The sequence below is a fragment of the Pseudophryne corroboree genome, chromosome 2, assembly GCF_028390025.1.
Source record: "Pseudophryne corroboree isolate aPseCor3 chromosome 2, aPseCor3.hap2, whole genome shotgun sequence".
In the NCBI taxonomy this organism is placed as follows: domain Eukaryota; kingdom Metazoa; phylum Chordata; class Amphibia; order Anura; family Myobatrachidae; genus Pseudophryne; species Pseudophryne corroboree.
The window spans coordinates 651,082,611-651,109,447 of record NC_086445.1 but is presented as its reverse complement, the minus strand read 5'-3'; the positions used below and the strand labels follow the sequence as shown (position 1 = coordinate 651,109,447).

The following is a 26,837-nucleotide window of genomic DNA, read 5'->3' as shown; positions in this document are numbered from 1 at the left end:
CTCCAGACCTCAGTTAAGGAAACTGTGCCCGGAAGAGCTGACATTACAAGGAAAGGATTTTGGAATCCAGGGTAAGACTCATACCAGCCACACCAATCACACCGTATAACTTGTGATAACATACCCAGTTAACAGTATGAACAACAACAGAGCATCAAACAACGGATGCCAACATAACATAACCCTTTATTAAGCCATAACTATACACACGTATTGCAGAAAGTCCGCACTTGGGACGGGCGCCCAGCATCCACTACGGACTATGAGAAATAGAATTACCGGTGAGTAAAATCTTATTTTCTCTAACGTCCTAGTGGATGCTGGGGACTCCGTAAGGACCATGGGGATTATACCAAAGCTCCCAAACGGGCGGGAGAGTGCGGATGACTCTGCAGCACCGAATGGGCAAACACAAGGTCCTCCTCAGCCAGGGTATCAAATTTGTAGAATTTTGCAAAGGTGTTTGAACTCGACCAAGTAGCTGCTCGGCAAAGCTGTAATGCCGAGATCCCTCGGGCAGCCGCCCAAGAAGAGCCCACTTTCCTTGTGGAATGGGCTTTTACTGATTTTGGATGCGGCAATCCAGCCGCAGAATGAGCCTGCTGAATCGTGTTACAGATCCAGCGAGCAATAGTTTGCTTTGAAGCAGGAGCACCCAGCTTGTTGGATGCATACAGGATAAACAGCGAGTCAGTTTTCCTGACTCCAGCCGTTCTGGCCACATAAATCTTCAAAGCCCTGACTACATCAAGCAACTTGGAATCCTCCAAGTCACGAGTAGCTGCAGGCACCACAATAGGTTGGTTCAAATGAAAAGATGACACCACCTTCGACAGAAATTGTGGACGAGTCCGTAATTCTGCCCTGTCCATATGGAAAACCAGATATGTGCTTTTACATGACAAAGCCGCCAGTTCTGACACACGCCTAGCCGAAGCTAAGGCCAATAGCATGACCACTTTCCACGTGAGATACTTTAGCTCCACGGTCTTAAGTGGCTCATACCCGTGGGATTTCAGGAAACCCAACACCACGTTGAGATCCCAAGGTGCCACTGGTGGCACAAAAGGGGGCTGAATATGCAGCACTTCTTTAACAAACGTCTGAACCTCAGGAAGAGAAGCCAGTTCTTTTTTAAAGAAAATGGATAGGGCTGAAATCTGGACCTTTATGGACCCCAATTTTAAGCCCATAGTCACTCCTGACTGTAGGAAGTGCAGGAACCGGCCCAGCTGGAATTCCTCTGTAGGGGCCTTCCTGGCCTCACACCAAGCAACATATTTTCGCCATATACGGTGATAGTGTTTTGCTGTCACGTCCTTCCTAGCCTTTATTAGCGTAGGGATAACTTCATCCGGAATGCCCTTTTTCCGCTAGGATCCGGCGTTCAACCGCCATGCCGTCAAACGCAGCCGCGGTAAGTCTTGGAACAGACAGGGCCCCTATTGCAACAGGTCCTGTCTGAGAGGCAGAGTCCATGGGTCCTCTGTGAGCATTTCTTGCAGTTCCAGGTACCAAGTCCTCTTGGCCAATCCGGAACAATGAGTATTGTTCTCACTCCTCTTTTTCTTACGATTCTCAGCACCTTGGATATGAGAGGAAGAGGAGAAAATACATAGACCGACTGTAACACCCACGGTGTTACTAGTGCGTCCACAGCTATCGCCTGAGGGTCCCTTGACCTGGCGCAATACCTTTTTAGCTTTTTGTTGAGGCGGGATACCATCATGTCCACCTGTGGCAGTTCCCATCGATTTGTAATCTGCGTGAAGACTTCTTGATGAAGTCCCCACTCTCCCGGGTGGAGGTCGTGCCTGCTGAGAAAGTCTGCTTCCCAGTTGTTCACTCCCGGAATGAACACTGCTGACAGTGCTTGCACGTGATTCTCTGCCCAACGAAGAATCCTGGTGGCTTCCGTCATCGCCACCCTGCTTCTTGTGCCGCCCTGGCGGTTTACATGAGTTACTGCGGTGATGTTGTCTGACTGAATCAGCACCGGTTGGTTGCGAAGCAGAGGCTCCGCTTGACTCAGGGTGTTGTATATGGCCCTTAGTTCCAGGATATTGATGTGCAGACAAGCCTCCTGACTCGACAATAACCCTTGGAAGTTTCTTCCCTGAGTGACTGCCCCCCATCCTCGGAGGCTTGCATCTGTGGTCACCAGGACCCAGTCCTGTATGCCGAACCTGCGGCCCTCGAGAAGGTGAGCACTCTGCAGCCACCACAGAAGAGACACCCTGGCCCTGGGGGATAGGGTGATCAGCCGATGCATCTGAAGATGCGATCCGGACCACTTGTCCAACAGATCCCACTGAAAGATCCTCGCATGGAACCTGCCGAAGGGAATGGCTTCGTATGACGCCACCATCTTTCCCAGGACTCGCGTGCAGTGATGCACCGACACCTGTTTTGGTTTTAAGAGGTCTCTGACTAGAGTCACGAGCTCCTGAGCCTTCTCCGCCAGGAGAAACACCTTCTTCTGGTCTGTGTCCAGAATCATGCCCAGGAAGGGCAGACGCGCCGTAAGAATAAGCTGCGACTTTGGAATATTCAGAATCCAGCCGTGCTGTTGCAACACTTCCTGAGAGTGTGCTACGCTGATCAGCAACTGCTCTCTGGACCTCGCCTTTATGAGGAGATCGTCCAAGTATGGGATAATTGTGACTCCTTGCTTTCGAAGGAAGCCATTACCTTGGTAAATATTCTCGGTGCCGTGGACAGACCAAACGGCAACGTCTGGAATTGGTAATGACAGTCCTGTACCACAAATCTGAGGTACTCCTGATGAGGTGGATAAATGGGGACAATCAAGTAAGCATCCTTGATGTCCAGAGACACCATAAAATCCCCATCTTCCAGGCTTGCAATGACCGCTCTGAGCGATTCCATTTTGAACTTGAATCTTTTCAGATAAATGTTCAGGGACTTTAAATTCAATATGGGTCTGACCAAACCGTCCGGTTTCGGTACCACAAACATTGTGGAATAGTAACCCCTTCCCTGTTGAAGGAGGGGAACCTTTACCACCACCTGCTGGAGATATAACTTGTGAATTGCCGCTAACACTACCTCCCTTTCCATGGGGGAAGCTGGCAGGGCCGATTTGAGGTAACGGTGAGGGGGCATCACTTCGAATTCCAGCTTGTATCCCTGAGACACAATCTGTATAGCCGAGGGATCCACCTGTGAGCGAACCCACTGGTGGCTGAAATTTCGGAGACGCGCCCCCACCGCTCCCGGCTCCACCTGTGGAGCCCCAGCATCATGCGGTGGATTTAGTGGAAGCCGGGCAGGACTTCTGTTCCTGGGAACTAGCTGTATGGTGCAGCTTCTTTCCTCTACCCCTGTTTCTGGCAAGAAAGGATGCACCTCTGACTTTCTTGCTTTTTTTGTGATCGAAAGGACTGCATTTGGTAATACGGTGCTTTCTTAGGCTGTGAGGAAATATATGGCAAAAAATTTGACTTCCCAGCCGTAGCTGTGGAAACTAGGTCCGAGAGACTGTCCCCAAACAATTCCTCACCCTTATAAGGTAAAACCTCCATGTGCGTTTTAGAGTCGGCATCACCTGTCCATTGCCGAGTCCACAGGACCCTTCTGGCAGAAATTGACATTGCATTTATTCTAGAGCCCAGTAGGCAAATGTCCCTCTGGGCATCCCTCACATATAGAACAGCGTCTTTTATATGCCCCAGGGTCAGTAAAGTAGTATCCTTGTCCAAGGTATCCAGTTCCTCAGACAGAGTATCTGTCCATGCTGCTACAGCACTACACATCCAGGCCAACGCAATTGCCGGCCTCAGTAGAGTACCTGAATGTGTATAAACAGACTTCAGGATACCTTCCTGCTTCCTATCCGCAGGATCTTTTAGAGAGGCCGTATCCTGTGACGGCAGGGCCACCTTCTTAGATAAGCGTGTCAGAGCTTTGTCTACCCTAGGGGAGGATTCCCAGCGCATCCTGTCCGTTGGCGGGAAAGGGTACGCCATAAGTAACCTTTTGGAAATCAGCACTTTCCTATCAGGAGAATCCCACGCTTTTTCACATAACTCATTTAACTCATGTGAAGGGGGAAAAGTCACCTCTTGCTTTTTCTCCCCAAACATATAAACCCTCTTGTCAGGGGCAGGGTTTACCTCTGATATGTGCAATACATCCTTCATTGCTATAATCATGTAGCGGATGGCTGTAGCCATTTTAGGCTGCAATTTTGCATCATCGCCATCGACACTGGAGTCAGAATCTGTGTCGATATCTGTGTCAACAATTTGGGATAGTGGGCGCTTCTGAAACCCTGACGGCCTCTGCGCTGTAAGATCAGGCATGGGCTGAGACCCCAAGTGTCCCAAGGCTTCAGCTTTATCCAACCTTTTATGCAAGGAGTTTACATTATCATTTAACACCTTCCACATATCCATCCAATCAGGTGTCGGCGCCGTCGGCGGAGACACCTCATTCATCTGCACCTGCTCTGCCTCCACTTAGCCCTCCTCGTCAAACATGTCGACACAAGCGTACCGCACACACACAGGGGATGCTCTATATGAGGACAGGACCCCCACAAGGCCTTTTGGAGAGACAGAGAGAGCGTATGCCAGCACACACCCCAGCGCTAAATAACCCAGGAATCACACAGTAACTTAGTGTTTACCCAGTAGCTGCTGTATATATGATTAATGCGCTAAATTTATGTGTCCCCACCCCCTCTCTCTTTACCCTCTTTCTACCGTGAGTCTGCAGGGGAGAGCATGGGGAGCTTCCTCTCAGCGGAGCTGTGGAGAGAAAATGGCGCTGGTGAGTGCTGAGGAAGAAGCCCCGCCCTCTCAGCGGCGGGCTTCTGTCCCGCGATTTGGTGTAAAAAATGGCGGGGGCTCATGCATATATACAGTGCAGAGTACAGTACAGAGCTGTATATATGCTGCTTTTTGCCAGGAGGTACTCAATTGCTGCCCAGGGCGCCCCCCCCTCCGTGCACCCTACAGTGACCGGAGTGTGTGGGTTAGTGTGGGAGCAATGGTGCACAGCTGCAGTGCTGTGCGCTACCTCATATGAAGATAGGAGTCTTCTGCCGCCGATTTTGACGTCTTCTTGCTTCACCCGCTGTCTTCTGTCTTCTGGCTCTGCGAGGGGGACGGCGGCGCGGCTCCGGGAACGGACAACCAAGGTTAAGTTCCTGTGTTCGATCCCTCTGGAGCTAATGGTGTCCAGTAGCCTAAGAAGCGCAACCTAGCCGCAGTTAGTAGGTTTGCTCTCTCCCCTCAGTCCCACGTAGCAGAGAGTCTGTTGCCAGCAGAAGCTCTCTGAAAATAAAAAAATCTAACTAAAATACTTTCTTAATAGCAAGCTCAGGAGAGCTCACTAAAATGCACCCAGCTCCTTCCGGGCACAGATTCTAACTGAGGTCTGGAGGAGGGGCATAGAGGGAGGAGCCAGTGCACACCAGTAGTACTAATTCTTTCTTAGAGTAACCAGTCTCCTGCAGAGCCCGTCTATTCCCCATGGTCCTTACGGAGTCCCCAGCATTCACTAGGACGTTAGAGAAATATAATTCATATTATGCCCTACAAGACATTATAGATAAGATGAAGGAATATGAGACAATTTGGGACTGATTATGAGTTAGACGAATCTGTATGCATACTGTATGCGCATTTACACATTTTTGTGTATACGTGTCCTATTCTGAGTCAGATGGAATTTAGGCGAAATCTGTCTTTCGGTTTTTGAACGGCGACAATGTCAGCGCACAAAACCATTCTGTCTTACGAGAATGTCATGGAACTGTAGCTAAAACAAGTAGTTTGTACAGGAATAGTAGCCTGGTTCTGACTTACACCTAGCAAGAAGGTGGTGCAAGTGCCAATACTATTGCTTACTGTTGTGGTATGGCTTTCTACTTGCAGACACGGACCCCTGCATTAGCCCTATGAATTGACACTTCCGTATACGGTAGTAAATCAGATTTCCATGGCTGACTGCCTGCAACTACCGCCACTTTGCTTTAGACTCAGAATCAGACCCTTAATCTGTATGGAGCCTATCGGTATACAAAATCTCTTTTCCTTACGAGTAATAATAGAAAATACTGTATATACAAATGGTCATGCATAGAAAATGTCATCAGATTATGACTCCGCTTTCAAATATAGTCACTAGTTTATAATTACTCACACAAAACTGAGACATAATATGATAACATCATACAAAATAGAACCATAATCTGCTGAAAAGCATATAGAGGTGGCATATTCAGAGGTGGGCACAGTGTACAAGGTAGCTGCGTCTGCGGACATAGCTGCTGTGTTAAAATATGCTAATGCTGCTGGAGGCATCTTGTGTAAATAAACACCTCCTGCAGGTTTCTGTGATTCGCTTCTGCACCCCGAGATGCAGCATCAGATCATCTGAGAAAACATTGGTCCTCTGAGTAACCTAAAGACCGTCTCAGATTTGTAGTGTTGGCCAGTAAATCTGCACTGGAAGATGCAGACACTGGCCTCGGAACACCCAGAAAATGGGTGTGACGTGTTCCTGTTTTCAGGAACGCTGTCCAGCACCACCACCTCCCTGGCCCCAAACAGCTGCAGTAAGTCAATCAGGCTGCAGCTTAGGGGCACTGCGTGTGGCAACACAGGACTCATTCTGACCATTCACAGTCCTCCCGCCTTTGGAGTTGTATGTATACCATCGGGTTTGCCTACAACTCTGAATCAGACCCATAAACCTATAAACCTAAGCCATACTGCATACAATCAGGAACCACTGCAAATTCTTTCAGCACTATTCTCGATCTCAATTCCCATTTTCTTATTTCACTGTCTGCTGCCAGTTTCCAGAGCTGCTATTAACTGAGGAGCGGACCGTACTTAGGCCCTCCTTTCGAGTTGATCGCTAGCTGCTTTCGTTTGCAGCGCACCAATCAGGCCAAAAAACGGCACTACTTTCACAAAAGCCGATGCAATTTTACACAAGCTCTAGCGACGCTTGTCAGTCGCACTGCTGGCCGCAGAGTGATTGACAGGAAGTGGGTGTTTCTAGGTTGTAACTGGAGGTTTTCGGGGAGTGTGTGTACAAACGCAGGCGTGCCAGATAAAAACACAGGAGTGGCTGGGGAAACGTAGGCATGGCTGGGCGAACGCAGGGCATGTACGTGATGTCAAAACAGGAACTAAATAGTCTGAAGTGATCACAAGCTAGGAGTAAGTCTGGAGCTACTCTGAAATTACACAATTTTTTTTTTTGTAGCAGCGCTGCGATCCTTTCGTTCGCACTTCTGCTAAGCTAAGATACACTTCCAGAGGGCGGCGGCTTAGCGTTTGCACTGCTGCTAAAAACTGCTAGCGAACGAACAACTCGGAATGAGGGCCTTAGGGCCTAACTCAGACCCTATCGCTGATATGTGAAAATGATACACTATCTTACTCATTAAATGTTTTTGTACATGCTGCTATCCCATCATTGGCTAGTGTAACTTAAGTCATCATCACTTAACTGTACCACCGTCTCCAGGGCCGTCTTTTATATGGGCTCAATGGGCAGTTTTCCAGGGGCCCCAGGAGTATGAGGGTACTAGTCCGATAGCTGTGGGTCCCCTTTTTCCAGGGGTACCAGATTTTTGAAAATTGGCCCTTGTGAACCAGAGATATCCGACTTCAAAGAAGTGGTTCCCATCTGAGCCTATTAATTGCTCTTCCCATTAAAATCTATTTCCAGGAACTGGAGATATCTGCAGTCAAGCATGCTGCCCTCCCTCCAGAAAATTATGGATATTAAGCCCACTCCACTATCCACCCTTCACCTGCGTATTAAAGCTCCCTCTACAACCCCAAGTCATGTATCAGGGCCCCTTCATTTGGTCCAATGCCCCCTTTTACAGTTTAGAATTCTCCCTTCCGCCCCATCTCCCACCATCTATGCAGTAAAGGAGCAATTAGCATAAATTACTGCTCCAGGTCCTACATCCTGAGCGGAGGGGCCTCAGTACATTGCTTTGGGTTCAGTATGGTATGCCGGCGGTCGGGCTCCCGGCGACCAGCATACCGGCGCCGGGATCCCGACCGCCGGCTTACCGACAGTGTGGCGAGCGCAAATGAGCCCCTTGCGGGCTCGCTGCGCTCGCCACGCTACGGGCACGGTGGCGCGCTACGCTATTTTATTCTCCCTCCAGGGGGGTCGTGGACCCCCACGAGGGAGAATATGCCGGCTGTCGGGATTCCGGCGCCGGTATACTGTGCGCCGGGATCCCGTCAGTCGACATACTGAAGACCACCCCATTGCTTTGCCCAGGTGCATACACTGCTGTTAAGACGGCCCTGACCATCTCACTTGCCCCACTATACATGCTCTCTGTAAAATGCTGTGACTGTGTGCACTGAATAAATAACAGCTATATTATAAACAGAGCATGAATAAACTTCTCAGATCGATAATCAGAATCAGATGTAATATATAACAGTAATACATAACATTTTTCAACCTCATAGAGGAGGGGTGTCTTATCTGCCAACCTTCTTATCATGAGGTCACCCATTATTTTTATGAGCAGCCCTCCAACCAAATACTCTACTGGCTTTTCCCACTGTTTGTTCACCTTTAGGTCATCTGAAACAAGAGCCACTCGATATCCATTCCCACTGGTATTGTTGACATTACATCACCACTACATTCTGTATTATACTCTTTGTATTGTCTAAAATGCATGTACTTCTTCTGGTATATAAATCATTACAAATCTTTGTATCCTCTTCAAAAAGGGGATGCTGTCAATTTATCTACAATGAAAATACCGACATGGTCAAAATACCAACATTTAAAATGTCGACAAGTCAAAAAGTTGACATGAGTTTTTCATGATTTTTTTCATTGAAACCGACTTGTTCATACTTTACCATCCCAGTGGACCTGGAGGGGAAATATAATTGTGTGCAGCGAGCCATGCGAGGGGACACGGTACACTTACAGTATACGGTGTCCATGTCGACCTATGTTGACATACACACCAAAAAACAATGAGAAATTTGTGTCAAATTTTTGACCTGCCAACATCTTAATTGGCAGGATTTTGTCCTTGTCTGTATTTTAAATGTAGATATTTTGACCATGTCGGTATTCTGACCGGCGGTCAATTGTTGTCGGTATTTTGACCGTCAGGATTTTGATTGTAGGAATTTCATACTGAACCCACAAAAAAACATAGCTTGCCTTGTAGGACAGATATATTTATCACTACTAATATTGTGTAAACATGTACTGACCATTATCAAGTCTGAACATATTTGAGTAGTTTGCAACAGGTCGGGTATGAAATCCTGGAAAACGGATCACAGCGAGTATTTTCCCCCCAGACCTAATCCTTATCCACCGCTCCCACAGCCAAAATCTAACTTCCTCCTCTCACAGCAAAACTTTAACCATTCCCTCCTGCAGCGTAACCACCAATCCCCTGCAGCCTAACCCGAACCTCACCATGCACCCGTAGCCTAAACCTAACCCTCCCCCTACTCCCTAACCCGACGGTCAGAATCCCGACGGATCCTAGTTCTGTGAATATGCTGTAGGAAACAAGTGTCCTGGGTCTATGTCCTGCTGCGAACTTAATGCTGGTCAAACTGAGCATAGTGTTCATTCTAGCACCCTGCACCTGTTGCAAACTGTGCAGTTCCCCACTGAGATACAGACCAGAGTGTGCTAGAAGCACCAGAGCAGAGAGCAACACCCCTGACAAGAAAGAGGAACCGCATGGGTTATGACAGGTGCAGGGTGCTAGAATGAACACTATGGGGTTTATTTACTAAGATTCGTAATTTCCGAAAAAAGGTCAAAGTTCAATCACGAATGACATCGACAGTGTAAAACTGCAACTTTTTGAATGGATTACGACTAATTTACTAAGCTGTCGTATTCGTGTTTTTCTTTGCTTCCGATGTCGATGTCATTCGTGTTTTTTTACCTAATTTTACGGCAGTGATTAGCAAAACACTGCCGTTTTTTTTTACAATCAATCTCGGCCGGATTTGTGTGATCCGTGCTGGGTTTTTTTTTGTTTTTTTTTTAAAGTAAACAATGTAATTTTTATAAAAAAAATGCGTGGGGTCCCCCCTCCCGATCCTGGTTGCAGAAATATGGGGAAAAAAATGACAGGGGTTCCCCCATATTTAAGCAACCAGCATCGGGCTCTGCGCCTGGTCCTGGTCCCAAAAATACGGGGGACAAAAAGAGTAGGGGTCCCCCGTATTTTTAAAACCAGCACCGGGCTCCACTAGCTGGACAGATAATGCCACAGCCGGGGGTCACTTTTATATAGTGCCCTGCGGCCGTGGCATCAAAAATCCAACTAGTCACCCCTGGCCGGGGTACCCTGGGGGAGTGGGGACCCCCTCAATCAAGGGGTCCCCCCCCCCCAGCCACCCAAGGGCCAGGGGTGAAGCCCGAGGCTGTCCCCCCCCATCCAATGGGCTGCGGATGGGAGGGCTGATAGCCTTTGTTGAAAAATAAAAGATATTGTTTTTAGTAGCAGTACTACAAGTCCCAGCAAGCCTCCCCCGCATGCTGGTACTTGGAGAACCACAAGTACCAGCATGCGGCGGAAAAACTGGCCCGCTGGTACCTGTAGTACTACCACTAAAAAAATACCCAAAAAAACACAAGACACACACACCGTGAAAGTATAATTTTATTACATACACACATACATACATACTTACCTTATGTTCTCACGCAGGTCGGTCCTCTTGTCCAGTAGAATCCAAGGGGTACCTGTTGAAGAAATTCTACTCACCAGATCCCGTGGTCCAGGCTCCTCGTCAAATCCAGGCATAATCCACGTACTTGAATAAAACAAAAAAACGCATGCCCGACCATGAACTGAAAGGTGACCCATGTTTGCACATGGGTCACCTTTCCCCGAATGCCAGAAACCCACTTTGCCTTCTGGCTAAGTGGGTTTCTTCAGCCAATCAGGGAGTGCCACGTTGTAGCACTCTCCTGATCAGCTGTGTGCTCCTGTCTTCACTGACAGGCAGCACACGGCAGTGTTACAATGTAGCGCCTATGCGCTACATTGTAACCAATGCTGGGAACTTTCTGCCCTGCGGTTGACCTAAAGTGACGTCACCGCTGAGCAGAAAGTTCCCATCATTGGTTACAATGTAGCGCATAGGCGCTACATTGTAACACTGCCGTGTGCCGCCTGTCAGTGAAGACAGGAGCACACAGCTGATCAGGAGAGTGCTACAACGTGGCACTCCCTGATTGGCTGAAGAAACCCACTTAGCCAGAAGGCAAAGTGGGTTTCTGGCATTCGGGGAAAGGTGACCCATGTGCAAACATGGGTCACCTTTCAGTTCGTGGTCGGGCAAGCGTTTTTTTGTTTTATTCAAGTACGTGGATTATGCCTGGATTTGACGAGGAGCCTGGACCACTGGATCTGGTGAGTAGAATTTCTTCAACAGGTACCCCTTGGATTCTACTGGACAAGAGGACCGACCTGCGTGAGAACATAAGGTAAGTATGTATGTATGTGTGTATGTAATAAAATTATACTTTCACGGTGTGTGTGTCTTGTGTTTTTTTGGGTATTTTTTTAGTGGTAGTACTACAGGTACCAGCGGGCCAGTTTTTCCGCCGCATGCTGGTACTTGTGGTTCTCCAAGTACCAGCATGCGGGGGAGGCTTGCTGGGACTTGTAGTACTGCTACTAAAAACAATATCTTTTATTTTTCAACAAAGGCTATCAGCCCTCCCATCCGCAGCCCATTGGATGGGGGGGGACAGCCTCGGGCTTCACTCCTGGCCCTTGGGTGGCTGGGGGGGGGGACCCCTTGATTGAGGGGGTCCCCACTCCCCCAGGGTACCCCGGCCAGGGGTGACTAGTTGGATTTTTGATGCCACGGCCGCAGGGCGCTGTATAAAAGTGACCCCCGGCTGTGGCATTATCTGTCCAGCTAGTGGAGCCCGGTGCTGGTTTTAAAAATACGGGGGACCCCTACTCTTTTTGTCCCCCGTATTTTTGGGACCAGGACCAGGCGCAGAGCCCGATGCTGGTTGCTTAAATATGGGGGAACCCCTGTCATTTTTTTCCCCATATTTCTGCAACCAGGATCGGCTCAAAGAGCCCGAGGCTGGTTATGCTTAGGAGGGGGGACCCCACGCATTTTTTTTTAACAACAAAAAGCACTTTCCCACCACTTCCCTTTGATATACATGCACGGATCTCATGGATCCCTGCATGCATCTCAAATCACGAAAAAAAAAAGCAGGTCTGTTTTTTTTTAGGACTTTTTTGCGAATTGTAATTATTCACGGCAGTGTTTTGTGTTTTTTTGCTTAGTAAATGACCGAGATTCGTATCTAAACAGGCGTAATTTGACCGATGGTGTATTCATTCGTAATTTTTTACCTGAACTAGCAAAAAATTACGAATGCCCTCATCACTGCCGTGATTAGTGTTTAGTAAATGACCGAGATTGACCGAGATGACACTTTGATGAAAAAACGGCATCTCGGTCAAAATCGGGAGCTTAGTAAATATACCCCTATGAGCACAAAGCTATTCCAAGCTGGTAGCAACCTAAATTAGTGTCCATGCAACACTCAGAGAAATGCCTTCTCCAGAAGAAGGTACAGGCAATGTAAAAACAAAAGTAAATTTATCATTGTCAGCAGCTATCTTTTTAAAGAAAAAGTGCATCTTAATGTCTCCATTGTCCACTCCTCATTCTAACAATACCAAGCACAAAAATGGCAGCAACCAATGGCTGCAATAATGTTGGTGGCTGATAATGCTTCTGGCTTTCAGTAGCTACATCATACTTTCATACATCATACTGACTTTGAAGTGGTCGTCTCTGGGTGAAGCACAGAGAAGAGGTGCAGCTGTCCACTTATAGGGGCAGGGCCAGGCTAATACATCATTACCTCATACCCTGCCAAAATGCTGCAAATCGTGGCTACGTTGGGAGGGGAGAGAGCTAAAATAATCAGATTTATGTAGTCCCAGCCTCTCACGAAGGACCCACTATTCCCAGTATTAGTTCCCCATCCGGGCCACTTCAGTAGGAAGTGTCTAAGACATGGGCGATCCACCCACTTTTACAGGACTGCGGACTTAGAGATCTATCTGAAAAATCAGGAGTCTCCCACACATTATCCGAGTGTAGGTAAGTATGAGCTACACCCATATTTCCTACTAACAACTACAATTGCTATTCTGCTACAGTCCCTCAGATCTCTTTTACCCCTTTCACACCGCACAAATAACCTGGGTCGCTGTGCGGTGTGAAAGGGGTCACTGATGAATTCCCGGGTCACCTGACCCAGTAATTCAACCTGGGATAAAAGCAGGGTTATTTCCGAGTCAGGTGCAGTGTGAATAGGATGCCGCCAGTTCACAGTATGGGCAGAGGCGGCGTGGAGATGATCTCATCTCCCAGCACCGTCTCCGCACCTGATGCTGACTCCACTCCCCGCTCGCGTTGGCAACCCGACCCGGCAGTGCCAGGTTGCACCCGGTAAGGACCCGTTTCCAATTCCCAGGTGCAATCTGGCATTGCGATGTGAAAGCAGCATTAGTAGTGCTGATTTGTGACTGAACATATTTTTTTGTTTGTTTCATGTCATTGCTTGATGTTAATTTGTATCATGTTCCCCTTAAAGTACAGCTCTGCCTACAGCAAGTTATGGTGTTGCTTTAGAAAAAAAATAAAAAAATAACTATGCTGTGATAAGCTGTATTAACAAGATGCAAAGTTAATGAACAGAAGAGAAATCTAAATCAAATCAATATTTGGTGTGACCACCCTTTGGGGTATATGCAATTGCGGTCCAATTCCGGATGGAATTCGACCGTTTTGAAATTCTACACAATTCGACAGTCACATACCCTCCCGCCGGGACCCGAATTCAATATATTCAATAAAAAACTGATTCGACAGTCCCGCTGTCGAAAAATGGACCAACTGACGGATAGTGTGCGTCCTCGATTCGACTTTTTGGACGGCACAAAAATCTTTAAAAAACCCAGAAAAAAATTGCGTGGGGTCCCTCCTCCTAAGCATAACCAGCCTCGGGCTCTTTGAGCCGGTCCTGGTTGTAAAAATACGGGAAAAATTTGATAAGGGATCCCACGTATTTTTACAACCAGCACTGGACTCTGTGTCCGGTCCTGGTGCAAAAAATACGGGGGACAAAAAGCGTAGGGGTCCCCCGTATTTTTAACACCAGCACCGGGCTCCACTAGTCAGAGAGTTAATGCCACAGCCGGAGGACACTTTTATATCGGTCCATGCGGCCGTGGCATTAAATCACTAACTAGTCACCCCTGGCCGGGGTACCCTGGAGGAGTGGGGACCCCTTAAATCAAGGGGTCCCCCCCTCCAGCCACCCAAGGGCCAGGGGTGAAGCCCCAGGCTGTCCCCCCCATCCAAGGGCTGTGGATGGGGGGCTGATAGCTTGTGTCAAATAAAAGAATATTGGTTTTTGTAGCAGAACTACAAGTCCCAGCAAGCTTCTCCGCAAGCTGGTACTTGGAGAACCACAAGTACCAGCATGCGGGGGGATACCGGGCCCGCTGGTACCTGTAGTTCTACTGCAAAAAAAATACCCAAATAAAAACAGTACACAGACACCATGAAAGTAAAACTTTATTACATACATGCATACCGACACACACATACTTACCTATGTTGACATGAGGCTCGGTCCACTTCTCCAAGTAGAATCCATGGGGTACCTGAAAATAAGAATTTACTCACCGGTAATTCTATTTCTCGTAGTCCGTAGTGGATGCTGGGAACTCCGTAAGGACCATGGGGAATAGCGGCTCCGCAGGAGTCTGGGCACAACTAAAAGAAAGCTTTTAGACTACCTGGTGTGCACTGGCTCCTCCCACTATGACCCTCCTCCAAGCCTCAGTTAGGATACTGTGCCCGGAATAGCTGACACAATAAGGAAGGATTTTGAATCCCGGGTAAGACTCATACCAGCCACACCAATCACACCGTATAACTCGTGATACCATATCCAGTTAACAGTATGAAACATAACTGAGCCTCTCAACAGATGGCTCATAACAATAACCCTTTAGTGAACAATAACTATGTACAAGCATTGCAGACAATCCGCACTTGGGACGGGCGCCCAGCATCCACTACGGACTACGAGAAATAGAATTACCGGTGAGTAAATTCTTATTTTCTCTGACGTCCTAGTGGATGCTGGGAACTCCGTAAGGACCATGGGGATTAAACCAAATCTCCCAAACGGGCGGGAGAGTGCGGATGACTTTGCAGCACCGAATGAGAGAACTCAAGGTCCTCCTCAGCCAGGGTATCAAATTTGTAGAATTTTGCAAACGTGTTTGCCCCTGACCAAGTAGCAGCTCGGCAAAGTTGTAAAGCCGAGACCCCTCGGGCAGCCGCCCAAGATGAGCCCACCTTCCTTGTAGAATGGGCTTTAACTGATTTAGGATGCGGCAGTCCAGCCGCAGAATGCGCCAGCTGAATTGTGCTACAAATCCAGCGAGCAATAGTCTGCTTAGAAGCAGGAGCACCCAGTTTGTTGGGTGCATACAGGATAAATAGCGAGTCAGTTTTCCTGACTCCAGCCGTCCTGGAAACATAAATTTTCAAGGCCCTGACTACGTCCAGTAACTTGGAATCCTCCAAGTCGCTAGTAGCCGTAGGCACTACAATAGGTTGGTTCAAATGAAAAGCAGATACCACCTTAGGGAGAAACTGGGGACGAGTCCTCAATTCTGCCCTATCCATATGGAAAATCAGATAAGGGCTTTTAAATGACAAAGCCGCCAATTCTGATACACGCCTGGCCGAAGCCAAGGACAATAACATGACCACTTTCCACGTGAGATATTTTAGATCCACGGTCTTTAGTGGCTCAAACCAATGTGATTTTAGGAAATTCAACACCACGTTGAGATCCCAGGGTGCCACTGGAGGCACAAAAGGGGGCTGAATATGCAGCACTCCTTTTACAAATGTCTGAACTTCAGGAAGTGAAGCTAGTTCTTTTTGGAAGAAAAATCGACAGAGCCGATATCTGTACCTTAATGGAGCCTAATTTTAGGCCCATAGTCACTCCTGCCTGTAGGAAGTGCAGAAATCGACCCAGCTGAAATTCCTCTGTTGGGGCCTTATTGGCCTCACACCAAGCAACATATTTTCGCCATATGCGGTGATAATGTTTTACTGTTACATCTTTCCTGGCTTTAATCAGCGTAGGAATGACATCCTCCGGAATGCCCTTTTCCTTTAGGATCCGGCGTTCAACCGCCATGCCGTCAAACGCAGCCGCGGTAAGTCTTGGAACAGACAGGGCCCCTGCTGCAGCAGGTCCTGTCTGAGCGGCAGAGGCCACGGGTCCTCTGAGATCATCTCTTGAAGTTCCGGGTACCAAGCTCTTCTTGGCCAATCCGGAACCACGAGTATTGTCCTTACTCCTCGTTTTCTTATTATTCTCAGTACCTTTGGTATGAGAGGCAGAGGAGGGAACACATAAACTGACTGGTACACCCACGGTGTCACCAGAGCGTCCACCGCTATTGCCTGAGGGTCCCTTGACCTGGCGCAATATCTCTCTAGTTTTTTGTTTAGGCGGGACGCCATCATGTCCACCTGTGGCCGTTCCCAACGATTTACAATCAGTGTGAAGACTTCTGGATGAAGTCCCCACTGTCCCGGGTGGAGGTCGTGCCTGCTGAGGAAGTCTGCTTCCCAGTTGTCCACTCCCGGAATGAACACTGCTGACAGTGCTAGCACGTGATTTTCCGCCCATCGGAGAATCCTTGTGGCTTCTGCCATTGCCGTCCTGCTTCTTGTGCCGCCCTGTCGGTTTACATGGGCGACCGCCGTGATGTTGTCTGACTGGATCAGTACCGGCTGGTGTAGAAGCAGGGGTTTTGTGACTTAGGGCATTGTAAATGGCCCTTAGTTCTAGAATATTTATGTGTAGGGAAGTCTCCTGACTCGACCATAGTCCTTGGAAGTTTCTTCCCTGTGTGACTGCCCCCCAGCCTCGAAGGCTGGCATCCGTGGTCACCAGGACCCAGTCCTGTATGCCGAATCTGCGGCCCTCTAGGAGATGAGCACTCTACAGCCACCACAGCAGAGACACCCTGGTTCTTGGAGACAGGGTTATTAGCCGATGCATCTGAAGATGCGATCCGGACCATTGGTCCAACAGGTCCCACTGAAAGATTCAGGCATGAAACCTGCCGAAAGGAATTGCTTCGTAAGAAGCCACCATCTTTCCCAGGACTCGCGTGCAGTGATGCACCGACACCTGTTTTGGTTTCAGGAGGTCTCTGACTAGAGATGACAGCTCCTTGGCTTTCTCCTCCGGGAGAAACACTTTTTTCTGGACTGTGTCCAGAATCATTCCCAGGAACAGTAGACGTGTCGTCGGAACCAGCTGTGACTTTGGAATATTCAGAATCCAACCGTGCTGGTGTAGCACCTCCTGAGATAGTGCTACTCCTACCAACAACTGCTCCCTGGATCTCGCCTTTATTAGGAGATCGTCCAAGTACGGGATAATTAAAACTCCCTTTTTTCGAAGTAGTATCATAATTTCCGCTATTACCTTGGTAAACACCCTCGGTGCCGTGGACAGTCCAAACGGCAGCGTCTGGAATTGGTAATGGCAATTTTGTACCGCAAATCTGAGGTACTCCTGGTGAGGATGATAAATGGGGACATGCAGGTAAGCATCCTTGATGTTTAGGGATACCATGTAATCCCCCTCGTCCAGGCTTGCAATAACCGCCCTGAGCGATTCCATCTTGAACTTGAATTTTTTTATGTATGTGTTCAAGGATTTCAAATTTAAAATGGGTCTCACCGAACCGTCTGGTTTCGGTACCACAAACAGTGTGGAATAGTAACCCCGTCCTTGTTGAAGTAGGGCCACCTTGACTATCACCTGCTGGGAATACAGCTTGTGAATTGCCTCTAGCACAGCCTCCCTGCCTGAGGGAGTTGTTGGCAAGGCAGATTTGAGGAAACGGCGGGGGGGAGACGCCTCGAATTCCAGCTTGTACCCCTGAGATACTACTTGCAAGATCCAGGGATCCACCTGTGAGCGAGCCCACTGATCGCTGAAATTTTTGAGGCGGCCCCCCACCGTACCTGGCTCCGCCTGTGGAGCCCCACCGTCATGCGGTGGACTTGGAAGAAGCGGGGGAGGACTTCCAGTGTAGATCTGTCCTCTTCATTTCTGTAATCCACGTACTTGGCAAAAATATAAAACGCATTTACCCAGACCACGTACTGAAAGGGGTCCCATGTTTACACATGGGACCCCTTTCCCCGAATGCCGGGACCCCACGTGACTCCTGTCACAGAGGGTCCCTTCAGCCAATCAGGGAGCGCCACGTCATGGCACTCTCCTGATTGGCTGTGCGCGTCTGAGCTGTCAGACGCGCATAGCATACGCCGCTCCATTATCTTCAATGATGGGAACTTTGCGGTCAGCGGTGAGGTTACTCGCGGTCAGCCGTGTGAACATAGGTAAGTATGTGTGTGTCGGCATGCATGTATGTAATAAAGTTTTACTTTCACGGTGTGCGTGTACTGTTTTTATTTGGGTATTTTTTTTTGCAGTAGAACTACAGGTACCAGCGGGCCCGGTTTCCCCCCGCATGCTGGTACTTGTGGTTCTCCAAGTACCAGCTTGCGGGGGAGGCTTGCTGGGACTTGTAGTTCTGCTACAAAAAACAATATTCTTTTATTTGACACAAGGCTATCAGCCCCCCATCCGCAGCCCTTGGAAGCCCTCCGCCTGTGGAGCCCCACCGTCATGCGGTGGACTTGGAAGAAGCGGGGGAGGACTTTTGCTCCTGGGAACCTGCTGTTTGTTGCAGCCTTTTTCCCCTACCTCTGCCTCTGGACAGAAAGGACCCGCCTTTTCCTCGCCTGTTTTTCTGGGTCCGAAAGGACTGTACCTGATAAAACGGCGCTTTTTTAGGCTGTGAGGGAACATGGGGTAAAAATGCTGACTTCCCAGCTGTCGCTGTGGAAACTAGGTCCGAGAAACCATCCCCGAATAACTCCTCACCCTTATAAGGCAAAACTTCCATGTGCCTTTTGGAATCCGCATCCCCTGTCCACTGCCGAGTCCATAAGCCTCTCCTAGCAGAAATGGACAATGCACTTATTTTAGATGCCAGCCGGCAGATCTCCCTCTGTGCATCTCTCATGTATAAGACTGAGTCTTTTATATGCTCTATGGTTAGGAGAATAGTGTCCCTGTCTAGGGTGTCAATATTTTCTGACAGGGAATCTGACCATGCAGCGGCAGCACTGCACATCCATGCTGACGCAATAGCTGGTCTAAGTATAATGCCTGAGTGTGTATATACAGACTTCAGGATCGCCTCCTGCTTTCTATCCGCAGGCTCCTTCAGGGCGGCCGTATCCGGAGACGGAAGTGCCACCTTTTTAGACAAACGTGTGAGCGCTTTATCCACCCTAGGAGGTGTTTCCCAACGTGCCCTATCCTCTGGCGGGAAAGGGAACGCCATTAGTAATTTTTTAGAGATTACCAATCTTTTATCGGGGAAAGCCCACGCTTCTTCACACACTTCACTTAATTCTTCAGATGGGGGAAAAACTACGGGTAGTTTTTTCTCCCCAAACATAATACCCTTTTTAGTGGTACCTGGGTTTATATCAGAAATGTGTAATACCTCTTTCATTGCCTCAATCATGCAACGAATGGCCCTAGTGGACATTAGATTAGACTCATCGTCGTCGACACTGGTATCAGTATCCGTGTCGACATCTGCGTCTGCCATCTGAGGTAGCGGGCGTTTTAGAGCCCCTGATGGCCTTTGAGACACCTGGGCAGGCACGAGCTGAGAAGCCGGCTGTCCCGCATTTGGCATGTCGTCAAATTTTTTGTGTAAGGAGTCGACACTTGCACGTAATTCCTTCCATAAAACCATCCACTCAGGTATCTGCCCCGCAGGGGGTGACATCACTTCTATAGGCATCTGCTCCGCCTCCACATAATTTTCCTCATCAAACATGTCAACACAGCCGTACCGACACACCGCACACACACCGGGAATGCTCTAACAGAGGACAGGACCCCACAGAAGCCCTTTGGGGAGACAGAGAGAGAGTATGCCAGCACACACCAGAGCGCTATATAATGCAGGGACTAACTGAATTATGTCCCCTATAGCTGCTATAATATTTACTGCGCCTAAATTTAGTGCCCCCCCCTCTCTTTTTTACCCTTTTCTGTAGTGTAGACTGCAGGGGAGAGCCAGGGAGCTTCCTTCCAGCGGAGCTGTGAGGGAGAAATGGCGCCAGTGTGCTGAGGGAGATAGCTCCGCCCCTTTTTCGCGGACTTTTCTCCCGCTTTTTTAAGGATTCTGGCAGGGGTAATTATCACATATATAGCCTCTGGGGCTATATATTGTGATTGTTTTGCCAGCCAAGGTGTTTTTATTGCTGCTCAGGGCGCCCCCCCCCCAGCGCCCTGCACCCTCAGTGACCGGAGTGTGAAGTGTGTATGAGGAGCAATGGCGCACAGCTGCAGTGCTGTGCGCTACCTTGGTGAAGACAGAAGTCTTCATGCCACCGATTTTCCGGACTTCTTCGTGCTTCTGGCTCTGTAAGGGGGACGGCGGCGCGGCTCCGGGACCGAACACCAAGGCCAGTTCCATGCGGTCGATCCCTCTGGAGCTAATGGTGTCCAGTAGCCTAAGAAGAACAAGCTAGCTGCAAGCAGGTAGGTTCGCTTCTTCTCCCCTTAGTCCCTCGTTGCAGTGAGCCTGTTGCCAGCAGGTCTCACTGTAAAATAAAAAACCTAAAATATACTTTCTTTCTAAGAGCTCAGGAGAGCCCCTAGTGTGCATCCAGCTCGGCTGGGCACAAAAATCTAACTGAGGCTTGGAGGAGGGTCATAGTGGGAGGAGCCAGTGCACACCAGGTAGTCTAAAAGCTTTCTTTTAGTTGTGCCCAGACTCCTGCGGAGCCGCTATTCCCCATGGTCCTTACGGAGTTCCCAGCATCCACTAGGACGTCAGAGAAAATAAAATTATACTCACCAAAATCCAGTGTAGATCTGTCCTCTTCATTTCTGTAATCCACGTACTTGGCAAAAATATAAAACGCATTTACCCAGACCACGTACTGAAAGGGGTCCCATGTTTACACATGGGACCCCTTTCCCCGAATGCCGGGACCCCACGTGACTCCTGTCACAGAGGGTCCCTTCAGCCAATCAGGGAGCGCCACGTCATGGCACTCTCCTGATTGGCTGTGCGCGTCTGAGCTGTCAGACGCGCATAGCATACGCCGCTCCATTATCTTCAATGATGGGAACTTTGCGGTCAGCGGTGAGGTTACTCGCGGTCAGCCGTGTGAACATAGGTAAGTATGTGTGTGTCGGCATGCATGTATGTAATAAAGTTTTACTTTCACGGTGTGCGTGTACTGTTTTTATTTGGGTATTTTTTTTGCAGTAGAACTACAGGTACCAGCGGGCCCGGTTTCCCCCCGCATGCTGGTACTTGTGGTTCTCCAAGTACCAGCTTGCGGGGGAGGCTTGCTGGGACTTGTAGTTCTGCTACAAAAAACAATATTCTTTTATTTGACACAAGGCTATCAGCCCCCCATCCGCAGCCCTTGGATGGGGGGGGGGACAGCCTCGGGCTTCACCCCTGGCCCTTAGGTGGCTGGAGGGGGGGGGACCCCTTGATTTAAGGGGTCCCCACTGCTCCAGGGTACCCCGGCCAGGGGTGACTAGTTGGGGATTTAATGCCATGGCCGCAGGGACCGGTATAAAAGTGTCCCCCGGCTGTGGCATTATCTCTCCAGCTAGTGGAGCCCGGTGATGGTGTTGAAAATACGGGGGACCCCTACGTCTTTTGTCCCCCGTATTTTTTGCACCAGGACCAGACGCAGAGCCCGGTGCTGGTTGTAAAAATACAGGGGATCCCTAGTCAATTTTTCCCCCGTATTTTTACAACCAGGACCGGCTCAAAGAGCCCGAGGCTGGTTATGCTTAGGAGGGGGGACCCCACACATTTTGTTTCGTGATTTTTAACCCATTCCCACCCCTTCCCACTGAAAAACATGCTCTGATCTCTCCATATTATTTTAGTCAGTAAAAAAAAATATATATATTCTTTTAAAAAATATATAAATAATACTTGTAGCTCCTAATAGACAAGTCAAGTAGATAATCCCTTCTAATATAAATAGATATGCTACTAGCAACAACAAAAAACACAAAAAAAAACATGTTTTTAAAAAATGTTATTAGATTCCGTCAGCAAAATGAGGCGGACTGAAATTGACGAAATGACTGTCGAAAAGCACTGTTGTCGCATCGACATTTTTCAATTGAATATACTTTTGTCGAAAAGCCACATTTTTACCATTGCAGACATGTCGAATTTAACAACTGTAATTTATAAACAAGAACAACAAGTCCTGGAAGTGCTAATATGGCCCCCACAGAGCCCTAATCTCAACATCATGGAGTCTTTCCAGAATTACATTAAGAGACAGAAGGACTTGAGCAAGCCTACATCCACAGAAGATCTCCAAGATGTTTGGAATAACCTCCCTTTCGAGCTCCTTCAATGACATCTTCAGAGAGCATATCAGCACTTGTGGCACAACATCAACAAGGTTGGGAACTACTGGTTCACATATTATTTTTATGAAACTTTATTTATACAGTGTCAACATAATTTACGGTGCTTTACAGATAAAGTTTGCTCATTCACATCAGTCTTTGTCCTAGCAAAGCTTTCAGTCTAGACCAGAGGTTCTCAAACGCATTCCTCAAGGCACCCCAATGGTCCAGGTTTTAGGTATATCCATGTCTCATCACAGATGGTTAAATCAAATTGCCTGAGGTGCTAATTAAGCCACCTGTGGCCAGGCATGAATAAACTTAAAACCTGGACCGTTGGGGTGCCTTGAGAACCTCTGGCCTAGACTGTACATTCTAACACCCTGCACCTGTCACAACCCGTGCAGTTCGCTTTCCTGCCTTTCTGCCCTGGTACCTCTAGCACACTTTGGTCTGTATCCCAGTGCTGAAACACATACCAGGGTGTGCTAGAAGCACTGTAGCAGAAAACGACACCCCAGGCAAGAAAGAGCAACCACACAGGTTGTGACAGGTGCAGGGTGCTAGAATGCACATTAGTCTAGATTTTTTAGCACACGGGCCAAAAACTGGTGTATTTAGGGGTTACCCTGCACTACCACCTTTTATCCACTAGAGTGTTTTATAACCATTAGAGGAAATCAAAGTAATAAAAGGCATAACATACAAACTCCACACAATTCTTTGCCTGGTTGGAACATTAGAACAGTAGTAACGCTAACCACTGCGCTACAGAGCCACTACATTTAGAATAGTTTCGAAATTCTGACTTTTTGATATGTAGAGGGTTTAAATTTGCTAGTTATAAAGAAAAATGGAAGTGATGTCTGCCATGTCTCCAACAAGTGCAGTGGATGCCAGTGACAAACCCCCCCTCACCCCCCCCCCCCCCCCCGCATTGCCAGCGACTGAGATGTGGCAGCCATCCTGCATTAATAATAATAATAATAATAAACATAATTTTATTTATATAGCGCGCTTTCTTACACAGGACTCAAGGCGCTTTACAGGCATCAAATACAATGCAATGGGATAGGAGCAGGTGGAGTGACGAGGTCCATTTTACTAGTACAATAATAATTTATCACAATTTCCTAAATAAAAAAATGTTGTAAAACTGGCACGAGTGAGAATAGTCCCTGTCAGTCGCCACGAGTGAGAATAGTCCTTGTCAGTCACTACGAGTGAGAATAGTCCCTGTCAGTCGCCACGAGTGAGAATAGTCCCTGTCAGTCGCCACGAGTGAGAATAGTCCATGTCAGTCGCCACAAGTGAGAATAGTCCCTGTCAATCGCCACGAGTGAGAATAGTCCCTGTCAGTCGGCATGCCGGGATGCCATAGTTGGTATAGTGACCTAACCACTTTTCGGGACTAATTCAGATGCAGTCGCAATGCTGACGCAGCAGCAATCTTTTTTAGTGATGGAACTGCGAAGCATTGCAAGTGTAGCAGCTGTCCTCAAGAGACCAGAGTGACCCGCCGAAGCCATTGCTCCATGCCCAGACACTGCATACTCCGTTGCAACCACAACCCAGATACGAGGAACATCGACTCCCTAAGTGCCTCCATGGACACGCAGAATAGCCAAAGGACCTGCAATGCTGGCACCATGTTTTAAGCATACGAGATCACAGTCGAACACCAAGACTCGCCCAAAAAATGGACACTCCTGATTACCTCCACCACACTGCCTCTTTCTGTCAATCACTATGTGGGTGGCATTTCGAAAGTACCTTGACGCATGCCCACTGCAGCCCCGACGTATGCGCAGTACAGTATACCGATAATCGCTCAGTTGCAACAGCATCTGAATCAGGCTGAATATCTCTTATAGCCAGGAACTCGCTGATTCTTTTTTCTTTATACAAATGCACAATGGGGGGTCATTCCGAGTTGTTCGCTCGGTCAATTTTTTCGCATCGCAGCGATTTTCCACTTAGTGCGCATGCGCAATGTCCGCACTGCGACTGCGCCAAGTAAATTTACTATGCAGTTAGGAATTTTACTCACGGTTTTTTCTTCGTTCTGGTGATTGTAATGTGATTGACAGGAAGTGGGTGTTTCTGGGCGGAAACAGGCCGTTTTATGGGTGTGTGCGAAAAAACGCTACAGTTTCTGGGAAAAACGCGGGAGTGGCTGAAGAAACGGAGGAGTGTCTGGGCGAACGCTGGGTGTGTTTGTGACATCAAACCAGGAAAGACAAGCACTGAACTGATCGCAGATGCCGAGTAAGTCTGGAGCTACTCAGAAACTGCTAAGAGGTGTGTGGTCACAATTTTGAGAATCTTTCGTTCGCAATTTTAAGAAGCTAAGATTCACTCCCAGTAGGCGGCGGCTTAGCGTGTGTAAAGCTGCTAAAAGCAGCTTGCGAGCGAACAACTCGGAATGAGGGCCAATATTCCTTTTACTAATTTCCTCACTGCAATAAGTATGATGTATAATCTGAATGTTGCACACCTACATATAGCAATAATTTGTTTCCTCAGAAGCCTGCACAGAGGCCTAATTATATGTATCCATTTGTGTCTGTGGTCAGAATGATCTGCATAAGTCATCAATATGTTTAAAAGACAATACAATGAGTGTGCCCTGTCAGGGTATAGACTTTGAGGCCTAGCATGATATATTAGGGTGGTACACAATTTCCTGCTGAACAGTCACAAAGCTGCCTGCTACCTTATATTTTCAGACCATCAACCTTACTGCATAATACAATGTATACATTTATATAGACGTGAACAGTCTGATTTTCATTATCTATATCAAAATGAAAAGAAGCAACATTATAGTTAATTTACATACAGAATCTTTGCTATATTTAGCACTATACACAATTAGAAGAACTATTTTTATACAACACTTGATTTTCCCCAAAAAAATGAACCGATATACTGTACATCGATAATTCCTGTGTGAAAGCGAATATTACAAGCCATGCCCCGAGCCCCACTCCCTGACCGGGCCTCCTGCTGTCCCCATCTCTCACCGCAATCACGTTCACAAAGGTGGTCTTCCCAGAGTACTGCAGCCCCACCAGGGTCAGCTCCATCTCCTCCTTCCAGAAAAGAGCCTTGAACCAGTCCAATAGCTTGTTAAATAAGGCCAGCATTTCCAGGTACAGTGCTAAGTGGGCAGGAGACAATCCAGGACCCTGCTACCGCCCTGAGCCTAGCTGCAGATGAAGCCTCGCTGCTTACTGACTGCTTTATACCAGCAGGTCTGTGTAAGAGGATGTATATTATTTATTCAGCCTGCTGCCGGTAAAACGATGTGCACATACAGACAAGACAGGAGAGTGTGTAACGAGGAGACAATAATAGACGGTAAATATCCTAATACCGCTGCCGTGTATGGGACTTGCTGCTTCTCCCGTCTCTCAGTCAGTATATGCTGCTGCTGATATATGGGTGGGGCGATGAGCGGTACCCACCATCTCCTCCTGTGCTCTCCCCTCCTCCCTCACAACACACACAAAGGGGAAGGGATGAGAGAGCTCAGGGCAGATCCTTCATCCCATGGCTTCTGCCGCCCTCTGTCTAGGAGGAATCGGGACTAGTAGAGATCAAGCTGTAAACACGACGAACAGCCTCTGTGGGAAAGTTATTCCACATGATCAAAGGTCCTTTAACCCACTTGGATCTAACATCTACCATATTAGTATCCCTGAGATGCGGCTGTAATTACTGACAACCTAATTATGCAATAAATCACCACCTTGTCACGCATGTCAAACATCCACATTGAACAAACTGTGGTGTGGGGCCCATTTATCATAGAACACATGCAGTGGTGCACGTAGAATTATTTTCTTAGTGCTACTGAGTGCTGAAAATAGGGTAGGGGTACCTGTAAAAATGAGAGAGATTACTTACCTACATCCCACGCCGATCACGTCCACTTGTCCAGTAGAATCCATTACCTGGAAAATAAGTAAGTTACACATAAAAATTTCAACCCACAGGAGGGGGGAAAAGGAGATAGAGAGAGAGAGAGAACAAGTTATGGCAGACAGCTTCCCATTTTTACACATTACGGCAGACAGCGCGCCCTTTTATACACATTACGGCAGACAGCGTCCCCTTTTCACACATAACGGCAGGCAGCGTGCCCTTTTTACACATTACGGCAGACAGCGCGCCCTTTTATACACATTATGGCAGACATCGTCTCCTTTTTACACATAACGGCA

General features: G+C 48.0%; 1 protein-coding gene across 2 annotated transcripts in view; it reads right to left on the bottom strand.

Annotated features, from left to right (window-relative positions):
- Positions 1–26,125, bottom strand: part of LOC135042301 (ADP-ribosylation factor-like protein 8A) — a 344,687-nt gene extending 318,562 nt beyond the window's left edge. The window contains exon 1 of one of the 2 annotated variants that reach the window (XM_063955010.1): positions 25,988–26,125. Coding sequence is in view for 1 of the 2 variants with exons in the window: in XM_063955009.1 (XP_063811079.1) it covers positions 25,635–25,757 (123 nt within the window). In the remaining variant the exon portion in view is untranslated. Of the gene's footprint in view, positions 1–25,634 lie in introns of both variants that reach the window. The other variant, XM_063955009.1, reaches the window with a different exon arrangement.
- Between the last annotated feature and the right edge of the window lie 712 nt (positions 26,126–26,837).